This window comes from Salmo salar, chromosome 10 (assembly GCF_965601325.2).
Source record: "Salmo salar chromosome 10, fSalSal1, whole genome shotgun sequence".
Classification (NCBI taxonomy): Eukaryota; Metazoa; Chordata; class Actinopteri; order Salmoniformes; family Salmonidae; genus Salmo; species Salmo salar.
Window position 1 is genome coordinate 75,311,710 of NC_138300.1, and position 13,110 is coordinate 75,324,819.

Below are 13,110 nucleotides of genomic sequence, written 5' to 3' on the forward strand. Positions count from 1 at the left end.
TGCTTCTTGACACATGCTCGCTTAACCCCGGAAGCCAGCCGCACCAATGTGTCGGAGGAAACGCCATACAGCTGGTGACCGAAGTCAGCGTGCATGGGCCCGGCCGCCACAAGGAGTCGCTAGAGCGCGATGGGACAAGGACATCCCAGCCGGCCAAACCCTCCCCTAACCCGGACGACGCTGTGCCAATTGTGCGCCGCCTCATAGGTCTCCCGGTTGCGGCCGGCTGCGACACAGCCCGGGATCAAACCCGGATCTGTAGTGAGGCCTCCAGAGATTAAGTGCCTTAGACCGCTGCGCCACTCGGGAGGCCCTGGTACAAAAAAATATATATATAAATAATTTTTTAAAAGCATAGCAAGAAGATGGAAAAAAATTATATTATATTTATATATATAAATAAATAAAGATCGGCCCGCCATATAGTCATCTAAAAATAAGTCACTTTCCACTTAGTTTGCTGGGCTTTGCTTGGAAGAGTAGTTTCATCATGCATGGTCTAGTGTAGGTAGTATAAACATTATTTAGAAAGCATACATGGGAAAGCCTAATGCAAATATAGTGATGTTACTACAGTACCTTGGGATTAGAACATTACAATAAACCTGGGTATGAAAATGACACTAGGCAGGAAGGGGAGAGTGGACCTCCCTTGTACATTTGGTAACAATTCAAAATACAAAAAATATATTTAAAAATCCTCATGTGTAAAACACAATCTGGACTCAAAGATTTTGCTTGACTAATGAATAAGACCTGGCAAATTCCATGTTGAATAATCCTGCAGTGAGTTTGTGCTTAGCGTTTCATTTTTGTTAGAAATTGAGTGTGATTAACAATCATCTTAACAAGACAGTGCATCTTCTAAAATGCCCATATGACATTTTCAGGAAGAGAGAAAGCAACAAGCTTTTATTCAGAAAATCAGACTCTTCCACTGAACCTAAAACAAAACGTGTCAATGACACCCAGTATGTTAAGAACAGTAACACGTGAGGTCATGGTAGAGAGCCTTTGGAGGAGGTGAAATCAGAGTGTAAATGTCAAGTGCAAAGAAAGGTGTGTCCACCAAGAACATGTTTGTCTTTGTTTGAGATTGGATTCCCCTTCAGCAATGAGAAAGGCAGGCAGAAGTGATGCTGGGACAAATCCTCACCAGATCAGAACGCGTAATTTGAGACTTACAAATCTCCCATTGACCTCAATTCATGATTTACTAAAAACTGAGTTAAGCACATGGAGTTAGCCTTTGGGACATTGTGTAAAGTCCTGAGTTTTTCATGACCTTGTGACTTCACAAAGAGAAATTAGGGGCTCTATAAATGTGTTACTGTATGTTGGGACAGACAGAATACGCAGAGACATTTTCTTATCAATCACTTTACAGCTTTATCTACATGTAATTCAACTGCTTTTTATAGCAGTAGTTGAATTGATTTACATTGAAACCAGAGGTGCTTTTTGTTTCAAATTATTTGGGTTTGACTAAATTGTGCCCATACAAACTTCCATCTAGCCCTAGGTCAGTATATAGAAGTAGTATACAGTACAGTGTAGTGGTGAGGCGTGTCCAGTAGTAGAGTACTGTACCTTGTCCTCCAGGGTACATGCAGCGGAAGGCCCTCCCCAGCTCCTCAGCCTGTACTCTGCCTGCCGGGGTCAGCTCCCCTCCCCACTTCAACACCAGCAGCAGAGATGGACCCTCCTTCGGACCTTCTGTACAACAATAATACACATACACGCACACACACCTGCATTAGGTCCTGCAGTTAAATCACAAAAAAAAGCAGAAAGGTCACGTGCATGTCAAAAGTACACTACATGACCAAAAGTATGTGGACACCTGCTCGTCGAACATCTCATTCCAAAATCATAGGCATTAATATGGAGTTGGGTCCACCTTTGCTGCTATAACAGCCTCCAATCTTCTGGGAAGGCTTTCCACTAGATGTTGGAACATTGCTGCGGGGACTTGCTTCCATTCAGCCGCAAGAGAATTAGTGAGGTCGGGCAATAATGTTGGGCGATTAGGCCTGGCTCGCAGTCAGCGATCCAATTCATCCCAAAGGTGTTCGATGGGGTTGAGGTCAGGGCTCTGTGCAGGCCAGTCAAGTTCTTCCCCACCGATCTCGAGAAACCAGGACCTCACTTTGTGCACGGGGGCATTGTCATGCTAAAACAGGAAAGGTTCTTCCCCAAAACTATTGCCACAAAGTTGAAAGCACAGAATTGTCTAGAATGTCATTGTATGCTTTAGCGTTAATATTTCCCTTCAATGGAACTAAGGGGCCTAGCCCAAACCATGAAAAACAGACCCAGACCATTATTCCTCCTCCAAACTTTACAGTTGGCGCTATGCATTGGGACAGGTAGCGTTCTTCTGGCATCTGCCAAACCAGATAATTCCGTTGGACTGCCAGATGGTGAAGCCTGATTCATCAGAGAACGTGTTTCCATTGCTCCAGAGTCCAATGGCGGCTAGCTTTACATCACTCCAGCCGACGCTTGGCATTGCACATCTTAGGCTTGTGTGCGGCAGATCGGCCATGGAAACCCATTTTAAGAAGCTCCAGATTAACAGTTATTGTGCTGACGTTGCTTCCAGAGGCAGTTTGTGAAGAAAAACTATTTTTACGAGCTACGAGCCTCAGTGGTCCTGTTCTGTGAGCTTGTACGGCTTACCACTTCACGACTGAGCCATTGTTGCTCCTAGATATTTCCACTTCACAATAACAGCACTTAGTTGACCGGGGCAGCTCTAGCAGGGCAGAAATTTGACGAACTGACTTGTTGGAAAAGTGGCATTCTATTGGATCAAGGTGCAACGTTGAAATTCACTGAGCTCTTCAATAAGGCCATTCTACTGCCAATGTTTGTCTATGGAGATTGCGTGGGTGTGTGCTCGATTTTAAACACCTGTCAGCAATGGTTGTGGCTAAATTGCCATATCCACTCATTTGATGGGGTGTCCACATACTTTTGTATATACAGTTGAAGTCGGAAGTTTACATACAAGTTTTAATGACTCCAACCTAAGTGTTTTTCAACCACTCCACAAATTTCTTGTTAACAAACTATAGTTTTGGCAAGTTGGTTAAGACATCTACTTTGTGCATGACAAGTAATTTTGCCAACAATTTTGTTACAGACAGATTATTTCACTTATAATTCATTGTATCACAATTCCAGTGGGTCAGAAGTTTACATACATTAAGTTGACTGTGCCTTTAAACAGCTTGGAAAATTCCAGAAAAGGATGTCATGGCTTTAGAAGCTTCTGATAGGCTAATTGACAACATTTGAGTCATTTGGAGGTGTACCTGTGGATGTATTTCAAGGCCTACCTTCAAACTCAGTACCTCTTTGCTTGACATCATGGGAAAATCAAAAGAAATCAGCCAAGACTTCAGAAAAAGAATTGGAGACTTCCACAAGTCTGGTTCATCCTTTGGAGCAATTTCAAAACGCCTGAAGGTACCACGTTCATCTGTACAAACAATAGTACGCAAGTATTAACACCATGGGACCACGCAGCCGTCATACCGCTCAGGAAGGAGACGTGTTCTGTCTCCTAGAGACTAATGTACTTTGGTGCAAAAAGTGCAAATCAATACAAAGGACCTTGTGAAGACGCTGGAGGAAACAGGTACAAAAGTATCTATATCCACAGTAAAACGAGTCCTATATCGACATAACCTGAAAGGCCGCTCCGCAAGGAAGAAGCCACTGCTCCAAAACCGCCATAAAAAAGCCAGACTACAGTTTGCAACTGCACATAGGGCCAAATAGCGTACTTTTTGGAGAAATGTCCTCTGGTCTGATGAAGCAAAAATAGAACATAATGACCATCATTATGTTTGGAGGAAAAAGGGGGATGCTTGCAAGCCGAAGAACACCATCCCAACCGTGAAGCACGGGGGTGGCAGCATCATGTTGTGGGGGTGCTTTGCTGCAGGAGGGACTGGTGCATTTTCCAAAATAGATGGCGTCATGAGGAAAATTATGTGGATATAATGAAGCAACATCAAGACATCAGTCAGGAAGTTAAAGCTTGGTCGCAAATGGGTCTTCCAAATGGACAATGACCCCAAGCATACTTCCAAAGTTGTGGAAAAATGGCTTAAGGACAACAAAGTCAAGGTATTAGAGTGGCCATCACAAAGCCCTGACCTCACTCCTATAGAAAACTTGTGGGCAGAACTGAAAAAGTGTGTGTGAGCAAGGAGGCCTACAAACCTGACTCGGTTACACCAGCTCTGTCAGGAGGAATGGGCCAAAATTCACCAAACTTATTGTGGGAAGCTTGTGGAAGGCTACCCGAAAGGTTTGACCCAAGTTAAACAATTTAAACGCAATGCTAGTGTAACCGATGTGAAATGGCTAGTTAGTTAGCGGTGGTGCGCGCTAATAACGGTTCAATCGGGTGATGTCACTCGCTCTGAGACCTGAAGTAGTTGTTCCCCTTGCTCTACAAGGGCCGCGGCTTTTGTGGCGCGTTGGGTAACGATGCTTCATGGGTGACTGTTGTTGATGTGTGCAGAGGGTCCCTGGTTCAAGCCCAGGTTGGGGCGAGGAGAGGGACGGAAGCTAAACTGTTACACTACCAAATACTAATTAGAAGTGTATGTAAACTTCTGACCCACTGGGAATGTGATGAAAGAAATAAAAGCTGAAATAAATCATTCTCTACTATTATTCTGACATTTCCACGGGGATTCTAACTGACCTAAGACAAGGAATTGTTACTAGGATTAAATGTCAGGAATTCTGAAAAACTGAGTTTAAATGTATTTGGCTAAGATGTATATAAACTTCCGACTTCAACTGTATAGTGTATGTGTAATCATGAACATGACCAGATATAGTGTAAGGTTGTGACTCCCTACCTTCTTCCTCACTGGAGGCTTTGGGCTGTCCGTTGGGCAGGTACGTGAGCTGCACTTTCCTGTTGATGCCTGAGAAATGCCCATACCTGGAAGACACACGGGGTATCTTCACTTAATGAAGCTCCAGTCATCATTATACATGTACAGTACACACACAAACCCAGACATGTGACATGTCAAGACCAGCATTGAACTCAACTCCAATCTAAATCTGTCAAGTCAGGAAGTACATTTAAAAAGACCCACATTTTAAAAATATAAATATTTTCTTGGATTGAATTCAATTATTTATTGGACTGAATTTCAATTAATCTCCTGATTTTGACCTTTTTTTTTTTAATTTCATGGAATTGACTCCAACCTTGGACACGTTTAATTTCAGAACCATGGTTGAGAACAGAAAACAGTCTCCCACCAGCTTCAAACGCTAGCTAGCAGGTGCTCAGTCTGTCAGTCAATAAGTTGCTAGTTAGGCTAAACTAGCTGCCTACCATGTTTCTGGAAACATGTTTTGGGTTGTTTTGTGTGTGAATTTTGGACACCCGCTGTCACTGTGTGTCACTATTAATCCCTCATGTGCCATAATAGCGCTGTCCTTTTGAACGTGACAGGCTTCTGTTTAAAGTGCATAGCACTCAGGGGTGAAAGACGACACCATTGGAATTCCACCCACCCGATTGGGTAAAATTGTCTCTCGGCCTCCACTGTGGTTTGCGATACAGTGCTGTGGCAATACTGCGCTATGTAACAGCAGCTGTTCAATGCACCGGCTATGATAATAATTTAGCATATCCGCCACTAATAGAAACATACTGTCCTCTAATAGGAAAACGATTAGGAGTCCTTGGGACAAACATGTAGTATGACAAGACTTACAGACCAAGTACATGACGGCCCCGTGATGGAAAATGGATTTGATAGGCGATACCATCAGTGTTTACGACTGATCCTGGATTCCCCATTGCCCACAGCTTTAGGCCCTACGCACACAGATCAAATGCGTAACGAGGACCTGCTCCAACAGACAATGAGTATGTTTACATGCACAGGAATAATTCGATATTAAAACGAATTACGGCAGTAGGCAGATTATGCAAAAGTCATGTAAAACACCTTAAATTTGTTTATCATAATCGGCGTAAGGTCAATTTCTAAATAAGCATACGCCAATTGAAACCTGGTTTTCGGCGCAATCTTTCGAAATTACTAAACAGTTTAAAAAAAAGGGGCATTCCAGCGGTGTATTTCATCTAATCTACCTGAGCCAGCACAGGTAGCGCAAACCTCCCTCTTTAGTGCGAGTGAAGTGAGTTTGGAACAATTGAATGTATGAATCTTAGAAGTAGTTTTCACATGCAAACTTTATATATGTCCCGACTCAAATACGTTTACCAAAAATAACAGTGACTGTGGTAGAAAGTTTATTTTAATTGTTGATTTTCGGGAATTTCTCAGAGTGCCATCAGGTAGCCTTATTTCAGATGTGTCCATGTAAACAGGATTATTAGGGAAATCGTTCTTGCAAAGAATTGAAACATTTTAATCAAACCATTATATTAATCTGATTATCCACAAAAATCACGCTGTGTGCATGTAACCGTACTCAACTACATTGTGTCTGTTAAAGTCCTGTCTCTGACTGGGCCACTCAAGGACATTGAGACTTGTCCTGAAGCCACTCCAGCGTTGTCTTGGCTGATGCTTAGGGTCTTTGTCCTGTTGGAAGGTGAATCTTCACCCCAGTCTGAGGTCCTCAGCGCTCTGGAGCAGGTTTTCATAAATAATCTCTGTACTTTGCACTGTTCATCTTTTCCTCGATCTTGACTAGTCTCCCAGTTCCTGCCATTGAAAAAAATCCCCACAGCAAGATGCCGCCACCACCACGCTTCATCGTAGGGATAGTGCTAGGTTTCAAGCCAAAGAGTTCAATCTAGGTTTTATCAGACCAGAGAATCTTGTTTCTCATGGTCTGAGTCTCTGCAGAGACCTGAAAATAGCTGTTCAGCAACGCTCCCCATCCAACCTGACAGAACTTGAGAGGATCTGCAGAGAAGAACGGGAGAAACTCCCCAAATACAGGTGTGCCAAGCTTGTAGCGTCATACCCAAGAAGACTCGAGGCTGTAATCGCTGGCAAAGGTGCTTCAAAAGTACTGTGTAAACGGTCTGAATACTTACGTAAATGTAATATTTCAGTTTTTAAATCTGTAAACATTTCTAAAAACCTTAGTCATTATGGGGTATTGCATGTAGATTGATGAGAAGAAAAAAAAATGTCATCAATCTTAGAGTAAAGCTGTAATGTAACAAAATGTGGAATGTACAAAACAAACTTTAAATGAATAAATAAATATACATTACCAGTCAAAAGTTTGGACACCTACTCATTCAAGGGTTTTGCTTTATCTTGACTATTTTCTACATTGTAGAATAATAGTGAAGACATCAAAACGATGAAATAACACATATGGAATCATTTAGTAACCAGAAAAAGGGTTAAACAAATCAAAATATATTTTATATTTGATTTTCTAAGTAGCCACCCTTTGCCTTGATGATAGCTTTGCACACTCTTGGCATTCTCTCAACCAGCTTCATGAGGTAGTCACCTGGAATGCATTTCAATTAACAGGTGTTCCTTGTTAAAAGTTAATTTCTTAATCCATTTGAGCCAATCAGTTGTGTTGTGACAAGGTAGGGGTGGTTTACAGATATATTTTATTATATATTTTATTAACCTTTTTAGTAGGAAAGTCAGTTAAGAACAAATTCTTACTTACAATGACAGATAGCCCTATTTGGTAAAAGACCAAGTCCATATTATGGAACAGCTCAAAATATGCAAATAAATTACAGTCCATCATTACTTTAAAAGACATGAAGGTCAGTCAATATGGAAAATGTCAAGAACTTTTCTTCAACTTCAGAGGATGAATTGATTAGAGTTAACTGCATCTCAGATTGCAGACCAAATAAAAGTAACAGACAACAACATCAACTGTTCATAGGAGAATCAGGCCTTCATGGTCAAATTGCTGCAAAGAAACCACTATCATCTCTGTACTTTGCTCTGTTAATCTTTCCCTCGATCCAGACTAGTCTCCCTGTCACTGAAAAACATCCCCACAGCATGCTGCTGCCACCACCATGCTTCACCATAGGGATGGTGCCAGGTTCCCTCCAGATGTGACGCTTGGCATTCAGTCCAAAGAGTTCAATCTTGGTTTCATCAGACCAGAGAATCTTGTTTCTCATGGTCTGATAGTCTTTTAGGTGCCTTTAGATAAACTCCAAGCAGGCTGTTATGTGCCTTTTTTACTGAGGAGTCGCTTCCATCTGTCACCTCCCTGACCAAGGCCCTTCTCCCCTGATTGCTCAGTCTGGCTGAGCAGCCAGCTCTTGGAAGAGTCTTGGTAGTTCCAGACTACTGAATGATGCAGGCCACTGTGTTCTTGGGGACATTCAACGCTGCAGCATTTTTGGGTACCCTTCCCCAGTTCTGTGCATTGACATAATCCTATCTCAGAGCTCTACAGACACAATTCCTTCGACCTCATGGCTTGGTTTTTGCTCTGACATGTACTGTCAACTATGGGACCTTATATAGACAGGTATGTGCACCTTTTCAAATCATGTCTAATCAATTGAATTTACCACAGGTGGACTCCAATCAAGTTGTAGAAACAAGGACGATCAATGAAAACAGGATGCAACTGAGCTAAATTTCGAGTCTCATAGCAAAGAGTTTGAATACTTATGTAAATAAGGTATCTTTTTTTTCTTCGCTTTGTCATTATTTTGGTATTGTGTTTATACGTAAAAAAAAAAAATTCTATCCATTTTAAAATAAGGCTGAAACAAAATGTGGACAAAAGTCAAGGGGTCTGAATACTTTCCGAATGCACTGTATATATATATATATATATATATATATATATATATATATATACAGTACCAGTCAAAAGTTGACACTCATTCAAGGGTTCTTTATTTGTACTATTTTCTACATTGTAGAATAATAGTGACGACATCAAAACTATGAAATAACACATATGGAATCATGTAGTAACCAAAAGTGTTAAATAAAAACATTTATATTTGAGATTCTTCAAAGTAGCCACCCTTTGCCTTGATGACAGCTTTGTACACTCTTGGCATTCTCTCAACCAGCTTCACCTGGAATGCTTTTCCAACAGTCTTGAAGGAGCTCCCACATATGTTGAGCTGCTGGCTGCTTTTCCTTCACTCTGCGGTCCAACTCATCCCAAACCATCTCAATTGGGTTGAGGACGGGGGATTGTGGAGGCCAGGTCACCTGATACAGCACTCCATCGCTCTCCTTCTTGGTCAAATAGCCCTTACACAGCCTGGAGGTGTGTTGGGTCATTGTCCTGTTGAAAAACAAATTATAGTCCCACTAAGCGCAAACCAGATGGGATGGCATATCGCTGAAGAATGCTGTGGTAGCCATGCTGGTTAAGTATGCCTTGAATTCTAAATCAATCAGACAGCATCACCAGCAAAGCACCCCCACAACATCACACTTCCTCTTTCATGCTCCACGGTGGGAAGCACACATGCGGAGATCATCCGTTCACATACTCGGCGTCTCACAAAGACACGGCAGTTGGAACCAAAAATCGCAAATTTGGACTCAGACCAAAGGCCAGATTTCCACCGGTGTAATGTCCATTGCTCGTGTTTCTTGGCCCAAACAAGTCTCTTCTTATTATTGGTGGCCTTTAGTCATGGTTTCTTAGCAGAAATTCGATCAAGAAATCCCACAAATTTACTTTTAACAAGGCACACCTGTTAATTGAAATGCATTCCAGGTGACTATCTCATTTAGCTGGTTGAGAAAATGCCAAGAGTGTGCAAGACTTTTGACTAGTACTCTGTGTGTGTATATACAGTTGAAGTCAGAAGTTTACATACACTTAGGTTGGAGTCATTAAAACTCATTTTTCAACCACTCCACAAATTTCTTGTTAACAAACTATAGTTTTGGCAAGACGGTGAGGACATCTACTTTGTGCATGACAAGTAACTTTTCCAACAAATGTTTACAGACAGATTATTTCACTTATAATTCCCTGTAGCATAATTCCAGTGGGTCAGAAGTTTACATACACTAAGTTGACTGTGCCTTTAAACAGCTTGGAAAATTCCATAAAATGATGTCATGGCTTTAGAAGCTTCTGATAGGCTAATTGACGTCAATTGGAGGTGTACCTGTAGATGTATTTCAAGGCCTTTCCTTCAAACTCAGTGCCTCCTTGCTTGAAATAATGGGAAAATCAAAAGAAATCAGCCAAGACCTCAGAAAAAAAATGGTAGACTTCCACAAGTCTGGTTCGTCCTTGGGAGAAATTTCCAAACACCTGAAGGTACCACGTTCATCTGTACAAACAATAGTACGCAAGTATAAACACCATGGGACCACGCAGCCGCCATACCGCTCAGGAAGAAGATGCGTTCTGTCTCCTAGAGATGAACGTACTTTGGTGCGAAAAAAGTGCAAATCAATCCCAGAACAACAGCAAAGGACCTTGTAAAGATGCTGGAGGAAACAGGTACAAAGTATCTATATCCATAGTAAAACGAGTCCTATATCGACATAACCTGAAAGGCCGCTCAGCAAGGAAGAAGCCACTGCTCCAAAACCGCCATAAAAAAGCCAGACTACGGTTTGCATCTGGACATGGGGACAAAGAATGTACTTTTTGGAGAAATGTCCTCTGGTCTGATGAAACAAAAAAAGAACTGTTTGGCCATAATGACCCTGATTATGTTTGGATTAAATACTAGGATTAAATGTCAGGAATTGTGAAAAACCGAGTTTAGATGTACTTGGCTGAAGTGTATGTAAACTTCCGACTTCAACTGTATATTTTTCAAACATACTGAAATGACTCTGGGCCTTTGTATTTGATCCAACCAAGAATGTTGTCCTTGGTTATTGTCAATGAGGTGCTAATGGTAACTGGTTAATATGCAATCCCATACCATTATCAACGGGCTCAAACAGTAAGCCTACATATAGTACACGGAGGATGAGAAGAGTGAGGAGGAGGGCGAAGGGATAATGAGAGGAATTACAGGGCAACTTTCAGAACGACATGCATTGCAGACAACAAAGCACTCTCCCAAACGCACGCGGACACACGCACACTGTTGTGTCTAGTGTTCCCTGATTCTAAGTTCAGTATAACATCCCTCATCATTCTGAATAGGGGTTAATGGTAGCAGTGGTTACAGTGAGTGCCGGAGAACAAGGAGGAGTGAACCTCTTCCTTTAAAGGGACAGGGGGGGGGAAAGGTGCGTACTGAGTGTCATTCAAGCTGGATTCCCTTTGGAGAGAGAAAGGAGGGAGGAAAAGAGATAGGGAGAAAAAGAGTTAGAAACGAATGGAGGAGGGGAGTGTTCACAAAGTAAATGTGAACGTTACTAGGCTAGAGTGTGCTTAGTGAATAAGGCTAATTCAATCTGTGTATTGGGCTACAGACACACACAGCAATGACGCAGGTTTCTACACCAACGCATCATAGACACAGCATGGTTGATAAAATGGACAGATCAGGGCATGATGTGTGCGTACGTGTGTGTGTGGCCATAACCCAGCCATAAGCGTCTCACTCACATCTCCAGGACAGTCTTGAGCTGCTCCAGTTTACCCTTCTTCTCCTCGATCTCACAGTCTGTGTGCTGGCCCAACTCAGCCAGTAGGAGCCGGGCAATGTCCAGCACCTCCTATACACACACAAACACACACGACTGACATCAGTCAATCAAACTAATTTGTCAAAGTGCTTAACAGCAACCAAAGCCTTAACCACTACAAAGAGCAAGCGAAGGCAACAGTGGCCCGGAAATACTTCCAGATGGAAGAAACATTGAAAAACTGGATTAGAAGTAGAGGCCATATATAGCACTACCATATTGTCGTAAATAGAGTTCCCCTCAACAGAGGAACACACTGCAGGTTCCTGTGTTACAGGCAAAGAAGAGATACTTGGACTGACCTGTAGCTGTTTGGGCTTCTTCAATTTCAGTTTCCCTGACTTATACCCTCCGTACTTCTCAAACAGCTCAAAGAATCTGAAAAAGACACAACGGATACAACATTGAGACACAACAGGACTGGGGAAGGTGAATTACAAGTTGTATTTGTTATATGACGTTAATCAGAAAAAAAAAGTCATTAAACGGCATGTGTCAAATTCTGTCCACTGGGAATGGGGAGAGACGGCGTTTGGGGAGCAGGAAGATGTATCCACTGGGAATGGGGAGAGGTGGCGTTTGGGGAGCAGGAAGATGTATCCACTGGGAATGGGGAGAGGGGGCGTTTGAGGAGCAGGAAATGGGAAGATGTACAGACTCACAGAGGGTGTCTGACTTCCATCTTCATTTTCTGTTTGGGGGTGCGGTCTCCGTGGCGGATGATGGCGATGACACAGCGTAGCTCCATCCTGTGGGACAGGTGACATTAGGGTTGCAAAGCGTTGGACAACTTACCAAAGTTACTGGAATACTCAGTAATTAACAGATAATTTATACTTGAAAAACACACACACATACAGTTGAAGTCGGAAGTTTACATACACTTTAGCCAAATACATTTAAACTTTTTTTGTTTTTACATTTAACGTTTTTCACAATTCCTGACGTTTAATCCTTGTAAAAATTCCCTGTCTTAGGTCAGTTAGGATCACCACTTTATTTTAAGAATGTGAAATTGTCAGAATAATAGTGGAGAGAATGATTTATTTCAGCTTTTATTTCTTTCATCACATTCCCAGTGCGTCAGAAGTTTACATACACTCAATTAGTATTTGGTAGCATAGCCTTTAAAATGTTTAACTTGGGTCAAACGTTTCTGGTAGCCTTCCACAAGCTTCCCACAATAAGTTGGGTGAATTTTGGCCCATTCCTCCTGACAGAGCTGGTGTAACTGAGTCAGGTTTGTAGGCATCCTTGCTCGCACACGCTTTTTCAGTTCTGCCCACCAATTTTCTATAGGGTTGAGGTCAGTGCTTTGTGATGGCCCCTCCAATACCTTGACTTTGTTGTCCTTAAGCCATTTTGCCACAACTTTGGAACTATGCTTGCGGTCATTGTCCATTTGGAAGACCCATTTGCGACCAAGCTTTTAACTTCCTGACTGATGTCTTGAGATGTTGCTTCAATATATCCACATAATTTTCCTGCGTCATGATGCCATCTA

At 42.1% G+C, this 13,110-nt stretch overlaps 1 protein-coding gene across 11 annotated transcripts in view; it reads right to left on the reverse strand.

Annotated features, from left to right (window-relative positions):
* The window catches only part of LOC106561102 (inositol hexakisphosphate and diphosphoinositol-pentakisphosphate kinase 1), a 73,848-nt gene that overhangs the window by 41,660 nt on the left and 19,078 nt on the right, over nt 1–13,110 (reverse strand). For all 11 annotated transcript variants that reach the window (XM_082957166.1, XM_082957164.1, XM_014124745.3 and 8 more), the window contains exons 11-15: nt 12,269–12,355; nt 11,909–11,984; nt 11,527–11,636; nt 4,887–4,972; nt 1,591–1,716 (exon numbers count right to left, since the gene is read on the reverse strand). In XM_082957166.1, coding sequence (XP_082813292.1) covers nt 1,591–1,716; nt 4,887–4,972; nt 11,527–11,636; nt 11,909–11,984; nt 12,269–12,355 — 485 coding nt within the window. The remainder of the gene's footprint in view (nt 1–1,590; nt 1,717–4,886; nt 4,973–11,526; nt 11,637–11,908; nt 11,985–12,268; nt 12,356–13,110) is intronic.